The sequence below is a fragment of the Candida parapsilosis genome, contig 005569 (assembly GCF_000182765.1).
Source record: "Candida parapsilosis strain CDC317 annotated contig 005569".
Lineage (NCBI taxonomy): Eukaryota > Fungi > Ascomycota > Pichiomycetes > Serinales > Debaryomycetaceae > Lodderomyces > Lodderomyces parapsilosis.
Genome location: NW_023503278.1, coordinates 1,865,589 through 1,884,025, shown reverse-complemented (window position 1 = coordinate 1,884,025; position 18,437 = coordinate 1,865,589). Strand labels below are relative to the sequence as shown.

The window sequence follows — 18,437 nt, the reverse complement described above, 5'->3', positions numbered from 1 at the left end:
TTTTAATCCTTCATTTCAACATCTTGTACATCACCGGAATTACTCTCGCTTTGAGAAGATACTAAATCGTTTATTCCTGCTTTCCTGACGGGGGTTTCCTCTTTAGAAGCAGAGCCGAAATTGAGAATTTGTTGGCCTTTGGGGAGTATTGGATCAGGTTTTGATACAACATTGGCGGGCGCTTTTGAAGCTGGCCTACTTTCTTCTGGATTTCGGTTTGGCTGAATAGACTCTAGCGTATTAACCTTTTTTCTTTGTATTAGGTCACCTATTGCATGAGTTTTGGGTATCGTATCACTCAAAAAATTCAAAGCATCATGACCACCGACGGCATTAGCAAAGTCTTTATATTGTATCTTTTTGCGCTTGTCCACTTTTGCCATTAGACTGGCCTGTTCAACAAAGTATTGAACAAATAGCTCTGTAGCCAATCCCGTGGCGTAAATCGCACCTTGACTTGCTCCTGAAAAATCTGGGTCCATTTTGAAAATCTTTTTGATCTTGGACATGGGGAGTGACATTTGCAGAGAGTCTTGTTCTCCATTCGTGGAGTCATCATGAGGCACAGCAGTGTCTTGAGGAGGCTGAGGCTCAACTTCTGCCGATGGATTGGTCGTGTTCACAGCGTTGTCGTCAGTCATATTAAAAGTAGTGTTGTTGAAGAGAAAGGTCAACGCGTCCTTTTGCAATTGGCTTTTTGATTTTCTTTTCCACCACAAAATTAATCTACATTTTGGTATAATCTTCATGATCATCGTTTTGGTTTCTAATTGACTATATACAAAGCAGAAAGCTGTCTCGTTTTAGTTTTGCTCTTCACCATCAAGGTTTTCTTCTTTGGCTGATTTTAGCTTGGGATGCACAATCTTTTCTAGGTATCCTTCTTTTTCTAAATCAATTTCAGAATAATTTGCCCCATTTTCGATAAAGTTGATGGCATTGTGTAAAGCTAGTTCGGGACTTTTGAAGCTATCTTTATACCCCTCTACTTTTTGAATAAATTGAGGTGAATTGGGTGAAACTAATGCCTTCAAATTTGTAGTATTTAGACCACTTGGAACTACGTATGTCCTGACCTTGTTCCAATCTATGTGGTACCTCCCACGGCTGTCCAAATGACCTATACCGGTTGAGCGGGTACCTTTGTAGTAATGCTTATTACCTTGTTTCGTTGTTAATGGATGTCTTTTTGACCCAGATTTCAACATTCCATAGTATAAAGTTCCATCTCTAAACGTTTTCCATGGTCTTCTTAAAGTGGCCTGAACTGAAGCTTGAAAATTAAGTACCTGCGTTGCTCTCATCACTGATCAACTGAAAATAATAGATGTCTTGCAAACAACCTTAGGAGAAAAATTTTCGCTTCGAATATTGGATTGATACGCGGTGCTACCATTTTTCGGCTGGACTGTATAGTCCAAAACCCACAATTAGAGTGTAATTCACATGTATGTGACACTTCGAAGGTGGTTGGTTTAGTCTCTTTATGTGTACTAATATTGAAAGAGCGCAGTGATATCTGTCACTTCCCTCGCTTCATTTTTTTCATTGTCTTGTAGCTCGATGCAACTTTTGGTTAATCAGCCGTTCTCATTTTATCTCGCAAAATTGCAAAAGATAACGATATCGACACTAGAGCAATCATAAAATTAAACCAGTTCAGAAGTATTATTACCACTGTTCTGCACAAACTAATAAACATCCTCAATCTACACAGCATGTCCATTCCAGAACAGCCAAAGAACAAAGGATTCTTTCCGTCACAACATGGGTACACAGATCTCAATGTCAAGACTCACACTTACTCAGACAAACCAACTCCTCTTCTGGCCAAACAAAACAAAGCTGCAGGATTCGTTTCTGAGCACACGGATAAAGAACATGTAAAGAAATATGCCAAACAAGGAGGCAAATCGTTATTCAATAGATTGATTGGTATCATATGCCATTAAGATTGCTGGAAGCGAGGAGTAGAGACTGTTAATTGATAGAATGACTTCGGTCCCAGTGTTAGCATTGCGTTTGATTAGACAGGTAGAGAGGAATCGCCCCAAAGGACTCGAGAAATGCAGTTATCTTTTTACTTACCTTGCTACATATATAGAGAATGTTAATTCATAATTTTTAATCATTTGTCACGCATAGCGCATTGTATATCCTTAAAGTTTTAGATCTTTGATTTCACATTTCCTAACTCCTTTTTCAAAACTTCCACTACCTTGCGCCCCATGCCAACACTTCCCTGGTATCCACCAGCCCCTGCTCCATAGTCGTGAATCAACCACTTATATTTAGGGTCTACTTCAATCCTTGGTCCATCTTCTCTGAATGGTCTGAAACCTATATTAACTCTTTCAATCACAATCGTCGCTGGATTATTCTTAAATTTGGGATCCACCAATTCGGGTACATATTTGGTTGCTCTCCTTATCAATCTCGCTGTCAAATCCTTGTCTTCCTCAGTGGATTCGTCTTCTGGTCTAAAACATCCGCCAATAATTGAGCCACCATCCCGTCTCGGCATAACATAAAGCATCTCGTTAGGTAACCCGGGGAATCCTTGGACGGAGATAGTTGATTTGGCATTGTTTTTTACTAAAAGCGTTTGACCCTTGACAGGAAAGTTCTCTTTCTTGTCAACTACTCCATTAATTTTAGTAGCCCCCAACCCAGTTGCATTAATGACATAATCGGGATGATCTGTGACAGTTCTTGCCTCATTGATGTTTTTGATATAGGGGACTTTTTTGAATTTGTTTCCTAATTCTTTATTTTGTTGAACCAAGTAAGAAAGGTATATTGGAACAGATATGACGACACCTTTGAACGTGGTGCCAAAAGAAATATCGTCAAATGGAATGTCATCCTCCTCGAGTATTTTGAATCCTTTAACGAAGTTCTTGTACCAGGGAATGAAACTCAGAAAGTTACCCTTGGCTGCAGCTACTTCATAATTTGTGTAGTACGATGTGTCGTCAACAATCCAAACACCTGCTCTTGGATCATTATTAGCTAACCGCATAAACTTATCGTAGCCTGGTTTATCAATTTTTTGTAGTTCAACATCTTGACCAGTGGCAAACGATTGCCAGTTGGCACCTGCCCATGGTGAAGTGTAAAAGGGGTCAAGATCTCCAGGAAAGTGGTGTGCTGCGATAGTAATATCCAAACTTGGGTCCCATTTCTTAAGTTCAATGGCAGTTGTGAGACCAACGACGCCTGCCCCTAGTACAATAATTGTAACCATTGGTGATGTTCTTATTGGTAAAATCCGGGGTTTAATTAGTGGGGTTGAACAAAGCTGTCCCCTTTTTTTTTTCCGCGTTGTTGATGGAACTTATCCACGGTTGCATATATTAGGAAGCCTACAATGTATGGGCAAATTCAACTACGTCAACAGAGTTTTTTTATATGCGACTTAATGGGTTTCATCTACTTACTCGTTGGTGGAGGGGGTACGTTGTCTGTGGAAGTTTTTGGCTTTGAGCTATCATCCAACTTTTTTGATTTCTCTAGTTCCTCATTCATGTAATCGCTCAATGATTCACCAGAGTTGAGTGCAGACACATGTTTCTTTTTTCGGCCTGATGATTTTGGAGGGTGCGATGAAGACATGACAGAGCCCATTGGTGGCGGAGCTGTGTTGATGATGTTGGCATTGGAGTCGAAAGGTTGAGGTGTGACCGCCGAGGCTCCTGCATCACCTTGATACTCCGTGTCTTGATTGCTTTCAAACAACACATCGTCAATTACCGAGTTGTTTTCAAACTTACCAATAACCTCTGGGATACGGTGAAGTAAACCATAGCCTACATCGCATCCAAGAATTCCTTGGCTTTGCCCAGTTCCCCAATTGCGAGATAAGTTCACCGTAACAGGGCGCAATATGTCATAGTCATGGTTGTACACATAAAGTGTTATTGGAATGTATTCTTCATGGGTTTGATTGTGGTAGTAATTGTAATAGTTCAATACGGTATTGGACAAAAGTGATTCGCCACCCTTTGCAAGTAGCCCTTTACCAGAGCCATCGGTGGAGTATGCAGAATCGCATCCGATAATGAAATCAGATTGGGGGACCAATTGAGACCTAAAAGCTGGTGACCCTTGGTGAGTAGTTAAAATCCTCCAAACATACGTGGCGGTGTTCAAATGTTGCGATTCCACCGTCAAGCCAATCTTTTTGAACTTTTCGACAAACAAGTTGATAGTGGAAGCGTCGTCATCACCATCATCTTGAGCGCTTTTCTCCACTTGGGAAAATTCCTCCAACGGAACGTTAATTTGCCTCACCACACCACCTTTGGCATTCCATACATCGAGCGTGAGTTCTTGTTTTGTTTTTGCTATAGTCAGCAACTCTTGCGCTAACAAATTAAAGTTCACTGCAGCTGCTTGTTCAGATGATGTGTTCGAACCATAGTTTATACTGCCATCCTCATTGACAGAGTATGGGAAGTTGGCCATGGGATATTGCATTGGCAATTCGTGCGAATTGATTCTGATGATATAATCAAACCATGATTCAAACCCTTTGGAATGTGCTGTTGAGTGAGGTTCAACATGCAATACTCGAAGTGCAAACCCTTTGTTGTTTATCTGAGTGGCATTTTTGAAATACGAGTCATGACGTGAAGATTCTTGCGTAGTATGGCCCTCCAAGCGGTCGACTAGCTTTTTTGCAAAGGAAAACATCGTGTGAATTGATCAACACTAACTCTTTTTGAATTTACGAGTGTCCAAAATAGTGAACGTCTCTCACAAGTTTTGTTTTTTTTTCTCTAAAGTAAAAGTTGGTTTTTGAAAACGAATTGAATTACCACTAAAATATATAACGAAAGTACTATACAACCAAACTATAAAACACCACCTGAAAAAGCTAAACTCCATGTACGACTTTGTCCATTGTCCAAATACCTGTCCGACCAGTCTTTTGAGCTAAAAAACTCAAACGACGATCGAGGGTCAATTATTGCTTGATTCAACCTCAAGATTCCCGTCCATCCACTGTTTACGTTATCAATGAACGTTGAAATCTGATCCCGCCATTCTTCTTGCACGTACGATGGTATCCTTACTGATGAACTGGCTGCGGTTATTGGCAACATGTGAATACCATGGACGTATTCTGGATGTTGGTCTGGAGTGCCAAAGTACGTTGTATACTCGACTTTATTTTCAAAGAATATACCGCTGACCTTATTTGGAAGTATCTCTTGTGGCTGAACGGTGTTATCTGACTTGTAGTAGAAGTACAAGTTGAAAGCACGACTCATTATGGACAACATCAAACCACCTCTTGCCTCCATTGCATAATCCTCAATCACATTTCCCCACAACTTCATTCCATAAGCAAAGTGAATATCTTCCGAACTTGACTCTTGATTCCTACCGTCATTGCTTTCATACAATCCTGCCGCCCAACTATGTCCATCATACCACGAAAATGATCTTGAAACGGGGAAATACAGATCACTTCTTGATGGGTTGGCAACATCCCTTACCAAAGAGTTGACCCAATCTTTATTATCTTCAGCCCATGTACCACCAAGTTTTTTGTCAATATGACCTACAACAGCAGCAGCGTGAACAAAGTATCCATAGTGGAAGTGATGGTCATTATAAAAAGCGCTTCCAAAATCTGCACCGTCATCGCCATTTTGAGCGGCAGTGGAGGTGACTCCACCGAACTTTGTATCATACATCAATGGAAAATATTGTTGGTTGCTTAAAAATGTTTCAAATGCATCCTTCAACTCGGCCAATGTTGCATTTGTTACCGCGTCATCATTAATAATTTCACTAACCACTAATAAAATTTGTGCATATTTGTCAAGAACTTTACCCGAAAAATAGTTGGAATTCATGTTCGCAACAGTGCTTGCAATGTCTACCGCAAGCTCGTCATTTGCTGAAGTGGCAAGAAGTGTCAATTGGTCGCTAGAATATGATAATTGGCCAGTTTTTCCAGCAATGTATGGCAAAAACTTGATATTTTTATCAATTGTGTCTGAAAATGATAATTTCTTGGTCAAGAATGCAGTCATTTCTCCTTTAGTTTGGGAAGAAACAGTTATTCCTGTTGCCCCGGACGTTGTCGTCAATGTTTGGAGGTGATGTGGCAAAGTGAATACGATTGGATTGCCACTGGATGAAGAACCGGATGTTTCGTATACAAACAGGTATAATGCTGATGATGAGCAAACAACGCTCCCTTGAATAGAGGCATCTGTTACGTACATTCCTGCAGCTGCGTCATAAAATTGATCCTTTGAAGTCTCGGGGGCAATAGCAACTTGGATGATCAATCCATCGACAGACTTTGACGCTTTTAAGTGATATGAGTCTTCTGCAATGAGTTCAAAATCGTCATTTTCTGTTGGCAACGTTATGTAAATCAACCAGTTGACTCCATTAAATAGAGTTGCTCTGTATTTCAATATATTTGATAGCAAAGCGTCAGACTCTTCCAATTCCAAAGTTCTGAAGCCATACAATGAATTCAATTCCGGAACTAAGTTACCGTTGTAAACCCCTGTGACGAATCCCATACCTTGAACGATAGGAATTTCGAGATAGTTCAAATCTTGACCGGCAGTGGTTGAGAGCTTGACTTTAGCCGCCATTTCTGTCATATCGCTGAGTCCCATATGCATTGAACTGTGAGCAAATTCGGTAGCTGAGAGAATTATTTCTCCATTGTTGGTGGGATTAAAGTAATAAGATGAAACTCCACGATTGTTTGTATTTTGCGATCCAAATACTCGATCGGACACGTTTGTGTGCTGAACCCCGAAGCCATAGTAGCTTTCTTTGCTCCAGTACAATCCATAAGGATAAGTATAAACCATCAAGTCTTGATCGCCTAGGAATAAATTTGCATAAAACTTGTTAGTTTGTATAGGTGCACCATTGTTGTTCACACCCGATGGGATTGATAAGGGTAATTGCTGTCTGGGGAAGATTGAAGGTGGTGCATTGGTATCAATAGGTGAGAACAAATCTCCTGAATAGCAGGTATCAGTGGCTATGGCAACTTCAGTTTCTTTTGAGGAGGTGGGCGTGGAAGAAGATTCACCTGATGATTCTTCTGACGGTGATTGCGAGCTAGATATGGATGTTTCAAATGATTCGGTAGATATGGCACTTGTCAAGTATGAGGTTGACACTATTGATGAGTTGAAGTATGGCCCGGTGGCGGAAGCACTAATGAGAATGGTAGACAACGTGGTCTCAAGCGGCTGTAATGACTCAGATAAAGGATTGCTGGACGTTGATTGAGATGCACTTGTTGAGTTGCTATTGATTGTTGATACTTCGGTTGCGTTATTTGAAATTGTGACATCATCTGTTATCGAAGAAATATCTATTGTTACTGATTTACTTTCTGAAACAACTGATTGTGAAGTTACTGGAGCTGATTTTGTTGTAGGTAATGACTCCAAGGAAGTTGAGGGGCTGTAAGTGCTTTCTGGTGTTTTAGTGGCACTAAATATAGTTGACGTTGTGGTGGTTTCGGCAACGTCAACGGAGGTGGTTGAGGGAGAGGCGAGTTGTGTATCGCGTGACGCATCTCCAACAACACCTGATAAGCTGAGTGACCCCTGGATCTTGTTAGTTGCCTTTTGGCTTTCCGGATTCGATTTTACTTTAGCCGTGGACGTCTCCTCTGCCGTGGTGTCTCCAGTGATGGTGTAAACACTTGGAAGGACAGTTGTGTAGGTATGGACTTGACATTTATCAGACGAGCAAGTGGAGGTTTCATGGGTGATTGTTGAATACGCAGTGATCGTGCTACATGAAGCGTCGTTGTTTGTCTTGCTTTGTATTCCACCTTTTGATTTCGGCACTCCAGTCTTGTAGACTATGTGGGTATTGGTACGCGTAATAGTGGAAGTTACTTGAATCTTCTCTTTTTGATTCGCATTGGCTTTTGGAACTTGAACGAAAACAACAGGAATTCCTGTAGTCAATCCTTCCGGGTTGTTTGGTAATAGACTGCTGGCGAAATAGCTGGCGCAAGGGTTAGTCACAAAGTGTGTCCTAGTGACTGTCAATGTTTCATCTTCTTCAGTCTCTGCTGTAACCTTGGCTGCCATGAACGGCAAAACAGCTATCAACAATACTTTCAAATTCATGGTTCAAGAGTACTTTGAATATAAATTGTTTAAACGAAAGACTATTGTAGTTGGTAGTTGAAATCGGTTGAAATCGGGGAATATATGTAATTGACATTGAAAACATTGGCTTATTTCAGTATGTTTATATAGTTTGATGCCTAAACGCTATGAATCCAGCATGCACTGTGCTCTACTGGTTCTCTGTTTGCAATAAGATCAGAAAATAATTGTACTTTCACACAAAATTGAGACTTTCTGTTTCTTTACACAAAAGCCTTTCTTATTGCAAGCGCGTTCTATGAATACGAGCTCAACGTAAATAAATCACCTTTGATTTCTTGAGTTTTGTGGATGTTTTATGACTACATTATAGCTTTAAGTAAACAGAGACTGGTCACTTTGAGGGATAGCATTTAGTCTGAATGTTTGTGCTGGCTCTTGGTTTAGAATCGGCAAGACAATTATCCAAGAGTATATGCGCATAAGACTGATCGAACTAAAATTTCGAGAACACTTTTTTCAAAATTTGGGTGGTGCCTAGTTACCAAGTGGCTTGTTCGAAGGAGTTGTTTTTGGGAATGAATTTGGTTGAGATCAACCTCAAAGTTCAATTCAAATCAAAAAGAGTTTTCTTTTTAGTCGCCACTGCATGTTACACAAACGTGAACAATATAAACAAATGCAGAAAATAATATTTCAATCTGCAAGAAAAATAAAAAGAAAAACAAAAATAGCCAGCACCAAAAAAAAATTTTTGAATGAAGTTCAAACCCCAAATACGGTAATGGATGTAGTAAAAAAAATGCTGGGAGAAGTGTATTGCTATACCAGAAATACACACCTGACACATTAAAGAAATGTGATCATGAATTTTGGATTCTCGGGTTGAGGCTCTATCACGCTTTTGATGGTGTTCACAACGAATCGCGGTTACAAACTAAATTCAAGCTATAAGGGGTTGGGGGGTTAAACATTATCATGAGTAACTTATTCAATTGATGTGTAGTTTTTTTGTGCCAAGACGACAGCGTTGGGTTTGTAAGTATCTCTCTCACCCCTTTTTGAAACCGTTGATCTCCAGTTGCTAACTACTACGCAGATACTACCATAAATCGACAAGGTAACCAAGTTTTGAATCATCAGGGGTGCATATGTTACGAAGTTTAAAACTTTGATAAGATAACTGTTATGTATCACCATACCCCCTAGAATTGTGCGCGAGAGAGAATTTCCACATTTGAGGAGTATTAGTGATACATAACATGATTAATTAAAAGACGACCACGAGGGCGAAGAACGTGGTCATTTCGCGAAATAGTTATGAGTATCTAAGCACCACTTTTGCTGTCAAACTGACTCTTCGTTAAAAAAACTGACACGAGTTGCTTTCTCATTTAGAATGATGGTTGACGACCGGCGACACTCTAGTCACTATGTACGATAAAGTCAAAACATCTCTACAAGAGGGGTTCATTATAGAAACAAGGCAAGCATATTTACCCTGAGTGGATATGTGCACCTGCGGCTGTCATAATTGAGATCGACCCGATGTTACAGCTCAGTCCGTTACTGTGACTCAAAAGATTGAATAAACCTTTATAAAATAGGGGATTGATTTTGTTTTGTTAAGTTTGTGAAAAGCTCAGCGTTTGACAAGTCATAACATTTTCAAGATATTTTGCAACTTTCTCGGTCAAAAAAAAAAAAACGAGGAAACTTCGTTGGAAGAAAGAAATAAGATATATGTGCAAAGCGGTCCCTCGACTTTCCGCAAAGCTTGAGCGTCACTTCAATGGGCGCGGAAAGCAAGCTTACATCTGATAAAGTTTTCTACAAGATTCCTTCTGAAAAAAGAGTCATACCTTACTTTAGGCATACGAAAAAAAATTTATGCCCACTGTCGGGATTGAACCGACGATCGCTCCATTTCAGTATAAATTACGAGTGGAGCGCCTTACCACTTGGCCAAGCGGGCTAAATTTCACCAAATTGAGGTATTTCTAATAATCACGGACAAGTATTCTCTCACGTGAAGATTTATTAAAGTGCCACAGTTAAATTTAATGCCCTTGTATGGGATCCACAAGGTACGTAAAAAAATTTACAACAGTGATCTTCTAACATCTCAAAGGTTGACCATCACCACTTAAGGTGTTTTTTCTTTTACACTAGCAGCTTTTCCCAATCACACCGACCAGTTCTTCAATTGGAGTGACGCAATTTACAATCTAAATTAGGCATTGAGGAACAATAGAAAAATTGTTTTTGTTTCAATCTGCAATTTAAATAAACCTGATTAGTCATGTATAGTAAAATTTATCAGAATCTAAATGAATATATACACATACATCACCTGTACTTGATCGTTACCATTGCCGCCTTCGTGAATTCCAGTGAAAAAAGAGCCAGTTGAGTATTAAATAGTGTCTCACTAATCAAAAACCTCTTTTACAACACCACACAACTTTATCAGCCATGCCAAAAGGATTCTGGGAACAAATGAAGGGGTTTCCTACATGGCAACTCACTTTAATTTGCTTAATCAGACTCGGTGAGCCGATGGTCTTCACTTCGATTTTTGCCTACATCTTTTTCATGATTCAAGATTTTAATATCACTGATAACCTGGCTGAAATTGCCACATACGCCGGTTACCTATCAGCCTCATTTGCCATTTTTCAATTTCTATTTTCAGTGCAATATGCACAAGCTTCGGTTCGATTCGGTAGGAAGCCAGTTTTGCTATTTGGTGTCATTGGCACCGCTCTTTCTAGTCTTTTATTTGGCTTTTCGTCAACATTCACCATGGCCTTGATTGCGAGATCATTAATGGGTGCATTGAATGGAAACATAGCAGTCATGAGAGTAGCTATCGGTGAAGTTGCGGTGCAAAAGAAACACCAGAATATGGCGTTTACAGCGTTGTCGGTGATGTGGGGGATTGGCCTGATTATTGGACCTTTAATTGGAAGCAGTTCATGGTTTACAAGACCTCATAAGGCGAGACTGCCCGAGCTAACCAACTACAATGACTTTGTCAACAAACATCCTTACGCAATGTCAAACATTGTTTTGGCGGGATATCTCTTTTTCAGCTTTGTTATGGGGTTCTTGTTCTTGGAAGAGACTTCGGAGAAGTTTAAAAACAGAAAGGATTATGGGTTGGTGGTTGGTGATTGGATTTTGAAAAGATTAGGGTTGGATGTTCCAATAAGATTTTGGGATAAACTTTCTGTCGACGTTGAGCAACTTCACGAAAGAACAGAACTATTGCAACCTTCTGAAATCTACTCTGCAGTCGATGGGGATGACGAGGAGGGTGCGGAGAATGAAGAAGAAATCGACAATACATTGATATCGCGTAGATTTGGAGATGCGGCTAGACGAAGGTACTCATCGGAACAACTTGGCCCCGTGGTATCCAACGACGGACATTCAATATCGGCAAATGTGAGCCAGTCATTCACGAAAGAAGTTTTCACTGTTCCAGTTGTGCAAACAGTGATGTCCAATTTCTTACTTTGCTTCCATACAGTGTTGTATTCGGAGTTTATGCCAGTGTTATTAGCTAGTCAGTTACTGGTGGACAAGTTAAGTTTTCCATTCACAATTGTGGGTGGTTTTGGGTGGCAGACTAATGACATAGGTGCATTACTATCATCAACAGGGATAATAGGAAGTCTTGCAGTGATCTTCTTGTTTCCTGTATTAGATCACCATTTCAAATCAATAACCATATTACGAATGTCGTATTCCTTGGTGCCTCTAGCATATGCTATAATACCTTATTTTTTATTTGCTACACCGGAATACAACCTATCAAACAACAAACAGCTATCTACTGGTCTTTTATACATCACAAGTATGGTAATTTGTGGCTCAGTTTCAGTAGCCTTTCCCACAACAATGATCCTAGTTCACAGGGCTTCACCGGAGAAACACCGGGCTTTAATCAATGGGTCAAGCTTGAGCTTAAACTCGTTAGCTAGAGGTGTTAGTCCAATAATTTTCGGACATTTTATGACTTGGTGTAACGAACATGAGGTTGGTAGTGTACCTTGGCTTGTGCTAGGTGCTCTTGCGTTGATTTGTCTAATCCAATCGTTCTATATGGTTGATTATGACGATGAACAAGAGTAGTCAGCAGCTCATAAGGTAGAGTAGATAATTTTTATTTATTTCGTAAATTGCAGCTTAACTTTACTTCAACAGTTTTGCAACAAATCAAACAGAGAAAAGAAAAAACAAATTGCATTATCTTCTATCATATTGTATGAACCACCTTTGCCATTACCGACAATGACGATCTTCACTACTTTGGGAATGTTCATAATAGATGAAAATCTTTACATAGACCCGCCAGCACCAAAGCAGGCCAATATCATTGGTGGAGCAGGTACTTATGCCATGATCGGAGCACGCATAGTGTCACCACCGAAACTAAGCCAACAAATCAGTGGGATCATTGACGAAGGGACAGATTTTCCTTCTCTGGTTCACGAAGAAATAGAATCCTGGCAAACAGGTGTTGTATTCAGACGAAATTATCATCGGTTGACTACTAGAGGTGTCAACACATACATCAAGGGAATTCGTCATTTCCATTATAAGACTGAGAAGAGAAGGATTCAAGTTGAGGATATTTTTCAATATGATGAATTGAAATATAGCAACTGTTATCACTTGATTTGCACAATCGAGAGATGCCGAGATATAATAGAAAAGATCAGCAAGGTGAATCCTACAGCAAAGTATATCTACGAGCCCTTTCCTGATGACTGCATTTCTTCGAACTATGAGAAATTACGAGACCTATTATCGTTGATTGACGTATTCACTCCTAATTTAGATGAAGCTTCTGCTTTCGTTTCCAATGGCAACAAATTGAACGCTGCAGAACTTTGCTCAAAGTTTACGCAATACCAAAAGTTGGCCAACTCAGGGACTGTTATTCGTTGTGGTGCAGATGGATGTTGCATTAGGACTATTTCTGGCAAGCTATATAAACTACCCGCCTATCATCAAAACCAGGCTGATGTGATTGATGTTACAGGAGGTGGAAATTCGTTTTGCGGTGGGTTCATGATGGGGTGGTATTTAAGCCAACATGATTGGGAAGTAGGTGGAGTATGTGGGAATATCGCAAGCGGATGCATCATCGAAAGGCTAGGTATGCCTAAAGTGAGTGAGGATGGAATGAAATTCAATGGCAAAACTTTACAAGAAAGGGTCGATATCTACCTACGAAATAATGAAGAATTGAACGTAAACTTAAATTGGATATGAGCAAACTTTTTCAAGGCAAACTCTCTATCTAGCCTCCTCATGCATACTCCTGGCACGCTCTTCACTTGAGACATTACTAATTGACTCATCATAGTCATACTTGCTTTTCGATGAAACACTAGGCGGTACATTATCCTCATGATACAAACTTCTCATCAATTCCTTTTCATCGGTCCAATTTCTCAACTTTTTACCATAAATGTACAACGGTATAGCAAACAAACTGACAAACAATTGAATACCTCCATACGTGACATATGCTGATTTGTAACCTTGTTGTGCCGCGTATTTATTGTTGAATAATGAAAAACAAAAACCGAGCAAGTTTTTCAAAAAATTAAACGAAACCAACGTTTCTGAAGCAAACATCTTGTAAGAATCCACGGAAAAAGTAATTGCTGTAGTTGATGCCATGGATGAGCCACAGGACATGGCTCCAAAAAAGATCACTGGAGCAATCCACGGATCTTGTACTGTTGATGACCATCCGTACCCCATCAATCCAATAGCAATGAGCAATGTGGACGGAATAATCATAACCAAGCGATACTCTGGTTCATAAACACCTCTATTCTTAGCAACAAAATATCGACTTAATCTGTCTGAAATCAATCCACATGACAACGATCCAATGATTCCACCAATAAATGGTGATATGTAGAAAAGACCCACTGTTTGTTGACTATATCCATAAGGTGGGTTTCTGAAAATTTCGGCAATTGTTTCTGAAATGACAATAAGCCAGACAACGGCCAACGAGTAAATAAAGGAACCAAATAGGACATGGGGGTACGTGTACAACACAAATGGTCGTAATGCAACCATCCACCAACTATCTTTGGTAAAACGCCCTTGATATATTCTCACGTCTTTCCAGTAACTATTCTTTTGGTATTCAACTGGTGGTTGAGTTGATTCGGTTATGGCGACAGGCTTTTCGGTTACTCCTTGAGCAGTATAATCAACAACCGATGACGAAAGACTATGTATATCCTGTGACGATGAACTGGGTCGTTGCTGACGATTACTCTGCAACGCAAACGCATTGGGTCTTTGTGAAGGTGGATGGTACGATTTCACATTTTGTGCCAATTCAGTCTCAGCTATGGATCTTTTTGATGGTGTTGGCGTCCTATCCCAAAATGTATCGGGAACAAATAAAATAATCATAATGGTGGTGAATCCTAAAAACATGGCCAAGATCCAAAACAACCAATGTCTATCCAAATACTGAAACACCAATGCAGACAATAGAGGGATGATGTTTTTCCCACCCAACATCAACATTGTATAAAGTCCAATTCTATACGCTCGTTCATGAGCAAAATAAATCTCGGCAATCGTGGAACTAGGTAAACATTCAGTGGGGGAAGCACCAATACCAGTTAGCACTCTTGCCCCCATCAAATTGCCAAAACTATTAGCTGCGCCTCCCCATACTGCACCCATTGCAAATATAAATGTCCCAGCAATGTATACCAATCTTTTCCCATAGAGCACAGCTGTAGGACTAGCGATAACTGATCCAACACCCAACGACAACATAAACCCACCAACCAAGTAGGATATTGTCGTCAAGGGTTTATCAAACTCAGTAGCTAAAGATCCCAATCCCGCAGCTAGTATTGGAGACTGGCCACCTCCCAAGAAACTAGCAAATCCAATAATCAACAAGCACAAATCGCGTTTCCATACTGACCAATTCAATGGATCATTGGGTGAATCATGCGGCTGAGGGTTCAAAATGACACCGGTGGCTGACTTCTTCATTGAGTTGACATCATCGTGTTCATTTGGATCATCGAGCATGACAATAGTACCAGTAACGGTAGTTGCTCGAGGCTGTTTGATTCCAAGCAGCAGTGTCGTGTGTTTCCTAGGTTTCCTAGGTTTCCTAGGTGCGGGAGTCCTCTTTCTCATTGTATAGGGGAGATGTCGTTTCGATGATGCAGTGATGCGTGTGTGTGTGTGTATGTATATAGTTGTGATTATTTGTTCCAGACAAAGTTGTTGGTTGGATAATGCAGGAGGTGGGGGTGAGCAACAGTCTATATTTGGTAAAGGCTGATTTTCAATGCTATGCTATTAGTGAAATTAGTTGCTATCTCTGTTTGATATCAAAAAATGGTTCCAAAAAATCAGAGAAGGGTAACAAAACATAAAAGAAAAAAATTAAATTGTACACAATTCTACTTGTTTTAGGAACCAACCTCCCAAATCTTCTTCAAATATCTCAATTTTATCATTCAATGGACCACCTATCAAAGATAGCATTCCCTTATTACCAGGTTTCAAAGGCGAATGTTCTGCTCAATAAATTGTTTTTCACTGGCCAGGACGATGCAGAAAGTATAAGAGTTTCTCTTCGCGAGGATAAACTGGTGGGGGAGATTTGTCACCAGCGACTGGAGAGTCATGAAGCCATCAGCTACATTGAAAACGTGGATGAGAGTGAAAAGTCAACTTATCCTTTGCTTATAAAAGTTGACCCACACCTCAACAAGTTCAAACTTCATGTTTCAATCAAAACGACGGCAGGGTTTCGTGACAGAAATTTATTGATTGTCAAATCTTCCGGGGTTAATGACGTGTCTACGTTGCGAGAGTTGGCAAGTGATGCAACTGGGTCCACAATTGATGTTTCAAAATTGATGTGCAAAAACTTGCCAATCGAAGATAGTGTTTCTGAGTTTCAAAAGTTGATCATCAATGATTCTTTTGATTCCACGACGATGAATGACAAAAAGATATCCATATCCTTATGGGAACACGATCCCAGTTCAGAGGAGTATTCCTACCTTCTTCATTTCAGCGTATGGGTGAACAAGCTTGCAACCGTCAAAGATCACAAAGAAGAAACAAATACAACTACAACCCCACAAACAAAGCCTGAATCCAAGAGCTTTAGTTTAGGTGATTTTAGAAGAGAATTTAGTTTCAGTATCGAAGATGGACCAGAATTTAGAAAACATTTAAGCAGCTTAGAGGAGTCTATTCCCAAAATGCGTGGAAATTACTTGAATTTGATAGAGGACTTTCGGGTATTGGAATCAAGTATGAGGCGAGTGGCAAGCACGAAGTCGAAAATTGTAGAGGGGATAAACCGTGTTGTTGGCTTCAACTCACAACTTATCGAGGCATTTGGATTCAAGCAAGATTTCCAGCGCGCCTTCGTACGATTATTCGAGCCATTCGAGAAAAATCTCGGCTTCTTTTTTGATCAAGTTTGCGATAGTAAAGCCCTCACAAAAGTTATAGACAATGTTCCTTTATCACAATTGGAAACCACAAGCCAGTCCGAGCTTTTACAAATCAAGAAACAATTTGAAGCAGATTCTAAGGAGTATTACGCATGGATGAATAAATATTTGGCCAACGAGAAAGAGAGACCGGACTCTAAGCTCTTGTCCAAAAGGAAAAAGTTTGAACTCTCAAAGTTTGATTATTTGAACCAACTCAGCAAGATTTCCAATAACCAATACGCCAATAATTTAGCGGAAAAGCTCTTCAAATTCATGAATTTACCCTACAACAAGTCGCACCCGAAGTTGATGAATTTTGCCATGTTTTCAGATAGCGCCAACTTTGATTTGATTTCACCCAATTACCAAATTTACTTATTTGCCTTGACACGATTTAACAGTGAAAAGTATCAGTTGAGACAAAAAATTGAAGCTTGTCAATCCAACGAAGAATTAACAAATTTGATACGACATAACAGCCTCAGTTATTCTGGTTCCAAAATTTCCACCAGTTCCCATGATGATAATATAGACGAGTTTATGATTACAACGGATAACTTTGACTTGATATTTGCCGATGTGCGTCCACCAAACGAGTCCCAAACTGGTGATTCAGACAAGTCGGGTATTCTTTTTGTGCTTAGTGGTCAAAAGAATTCCAGTTGGCATAAAGAGTGGGTTGTTCTTAAGGATGGGCAGTTGACGGAGTACTCCGATTGGCGCAAAGGAAAGTCACCCATAAGTGCTCCGATTGAAATTGCATTGTCTAGTGTTAAAGTTGTCAATTACCACAAAAGACAATACTGCTTTGAGATTTTGACATCGTCAGGGGTAAGACATGTATTTCAGGCCTTTGACAATGATGATAGAAACAAGTGGGTCAAGGCACTACACAATGCTGGTCAGCTCGTAGACACAAAAAGATTAGAGCAAAGGTTCGGCACTACGCAAAAGAAGGGTAAGAAGAGTCTAGGGAAAGTACTCACAGATTTCACTACTAAACCGATTATTCCTGGAGACAGCTATGACAAAAGTGTGTCACCTGTATCAATTGTTTCTCGAGATTTATTTGCAGAATCTTCTCATTTGAGTTTGGTGAGAAACATACCTGACAGTGACAATGATATGTGTATCGATTGCAGACTGACAGAGCTGGTTGAGTGGGTTTCCATAAACTCCTTGATTTGCATGTGCGTGAATTGCGCATCATGCCATCGAAATATTGGGTCGCATATCAGCAAGGTCCGGTCGTTGACTCTTGACAACTTTTCAAAGGAGACGGAGATGTTATTGAGATTTGTCAATAACAGACGAATTAACGAATTTATGGAAGAAAACTTATCGGGTCCACGAATTAATGCAAATACTGGTCATGAAGCAAGATTAAATTTTATTAGAAACAAGTATTACAAGAAGAAATATTTAGTGGTATTACCGGATGTGAATAATTTGTTGATCAAATCAATTCAACAAATACAAGTACACGATGTTATAAAAGCAATTTTATGTGGGGCCGACGTCAACCTAAACATTCAAATAAAACCATCAAACAAAGAAGAGAATACCGTGGTTTCCATATTTGAGTACAGCTTGCGAAAGTTCATGGAGGTTGATACTGATGATGCCAAAGTGAAATATTTTGTTCTCTCGGAGCTTTTAGTGCTGAATGGCTGCACCAATCTTGGGTCTCCAAAATCTCCCAACGCTAATGTGGGTTTATCAACGGAGGCTATTGAGTACTGGAAGATGAAGTGCGTTACTTTGAATGGTTTTAGTTAAGGCTCGGTTT

The 18,437-nt window shown here is 39.9% G+C and overlaps 10 protein-coding genes and 1 non-coding gene across 11 annotated transcripts; 4 read left to right on the top strand and 7 right to left on the bottom strand. All coding sequences in view use genetic code 12, as the record gives it.

The window, feature by feature from the left end:
* Positions 1-2: 2 nt before the first annotated feature.
* HFL1 (DNA polymerase epsilon noncatalytic subunit) lies at positions 3-755 on the bottom strand (the record flags this gene model as incomplete). The annotated part of the gene is made up of 1 exon (XM_036807171.1): positions 3-755. The coding sequence occupies one exon, from the start codon at positions 753-755 to the stop codon at positions 3-5; it is 753 nt and encodes a 250-aa protein (XP_036664034.1).
* Positions 756-803: 48 nt separating this feature from the next.
* Positions 804-1,304, bottom strand: MRPL27 (mitochondrial 54S ribosomal protein mL41; the record flags this gene model as incomplete). The annotated part of the gene is made up of 1 exon (XM_036807170.1): positions 804-1,304. One exon carries the CDS (start codon positions 1,302-1,304, stop codon positions 804-806), a length of 501 nt encoding a protein of 166 aa, XP_036664033.1.
* A 414-nt stretch (positions 1,305-1,718) lies between these two features.
* CPAR2_108915 (uncharacterized protein) lies at positions 1,719-1,952 on the top strand (the record flags this gene model as incomplete). The annotated part of the gene is made up of 1 exon (XM_036807169.1): positions 1,719-1,952. One exon carries the CDS (start codon positions 1,719-1,721, stop codon positions 1,950-1,952), a length of 234 nt encoding a protein of 77 aa, XP_036664032.1.
* Positions 1,953-2,167: 215 nt separating this feature from the next.
* On the bottom strand, positions 2,168-3,247 carry DAO1 (Dao1p; the record flags this gene model as incomplete). Its single annotated transcript, XM_036807167.1, has 1 exon — positions 2,168-3,247. One exon carries the CDS (start codon positions 3,245-3,247, stop codon positions 2,168-2,170), a length of 1,080 nt encoding a protein of 359 aa, XP_036664031.1.
* A 185-nt stretch (positions 3,248-3,432) lies between these two features.
* On the bottom strand, positions 3,433-4,695 carry CPAR2_108900 (uncharacterized protein; the record flags this gene model as incomplete). Its single annotated transcript, XM_036807166.1, has 1 exon — positions 3,433-4,695. One exon carries the CDS (start codon positions 4,693-4,695, stop codon positions 3,433-3,435), a length of 1,263 nt encoding a protein of 420 aa, XP_036664030.1.
* A 161-nt stretch (positions 4,696-4,856) lies between these two features.
* ENG1 (endo-1,3(4)-beta-glucanase) lies at positions 4,857-8,138 on the bottom strand (the record flags this gene model as incomplete). Its single annotated transcript, XM_036807165.1, has 1 exon — positions 4,857-8,138. One exon carries the CDS (start codon positions 8,136-8,138, stop codon positions 4,857-4,859), a length of 3,282 nt encoding a protein of 1,093 aa, XP_036664029.1.
* A 1,873-nt stretch (positions 8,139-10,011) lies between these two features.
* Positions 10,012-10,095, bottom strand: CPAR2_it_cp_Thr(CGU)_38. The gene is given in 2 exon segments: positions 10,012-10,047; positions 10,060-10,095. It is a non-coding gene; the product is annotated as a tRNA-Thr (tRNA).
* Positions 10,096-10,595: 500 nt separating this feature from the next.
* Positions 10,596-12,260, top strand: CPAR2_108880 (uncharacterized protein; the record flags this gene model as incomplete). Its single annotated transcript, XM_036807164.1, has 1 exon — positions 10,596-12,260. The coding sequence occupies one exon, from the start codon at positions 10,596-10,598 to the stop codon at positions 12,258-12,260; it is 1,665 nt and encodes a 554-aa protein (XP_036664028.1).
* A 159-nt stretch (positions 12,261-12,419) lies between these two features.
* Positions 12,420-13,406, top strand: MAK32 (Mak32p; the record flags this gene model as incomplete). Its single annotated transcript, XM_036807163.1, has 1 exon — positions 12,420-13,406. The coding sequence occupies one exon, from the start codon at positions 12,420-12,422 to the stop codon at positions 13,404-13,406; it is 987 nt and encodes a 328-aa protein (XP_036664027.1).
* A 24-nt stretch (positions 13,407-13,430) lies between these two features.
* On the bottom strand, positions 13,431-15,326 carry CPAR2_108860 (uncharacterized protein; the record flags this gene model as incomplete). Its single annotated transcript, XM_036807162.1, has 1 exon — positions 13,431-15,326. One exon carries the CDS (start codon positions 15,324-15,326, stop codon positions 13,431-13,433), a length of 1,896 nt encoding a protein of 631 aa, XP_036664026.1.
* Positions 15,327-15,655: 329 nt separating this feature from the next.
* AGE1 (Age1p) lies at positions 15,656-18,427 on the top strand (the record flags this gene model as incomplete). The annotated part of the gene is made up of 1 exon (XM_036807161.1): positions 15,656-18,427. One exon carries the CDS (start codon positions 15,656-15,658, stop codon positions 18,425-18,427), a length of 2,772 nt encoding a protein of 923 aa, XP_036664025.1.
* Positions 18,428-18,437: the final 10 nt, after the last annotated feature.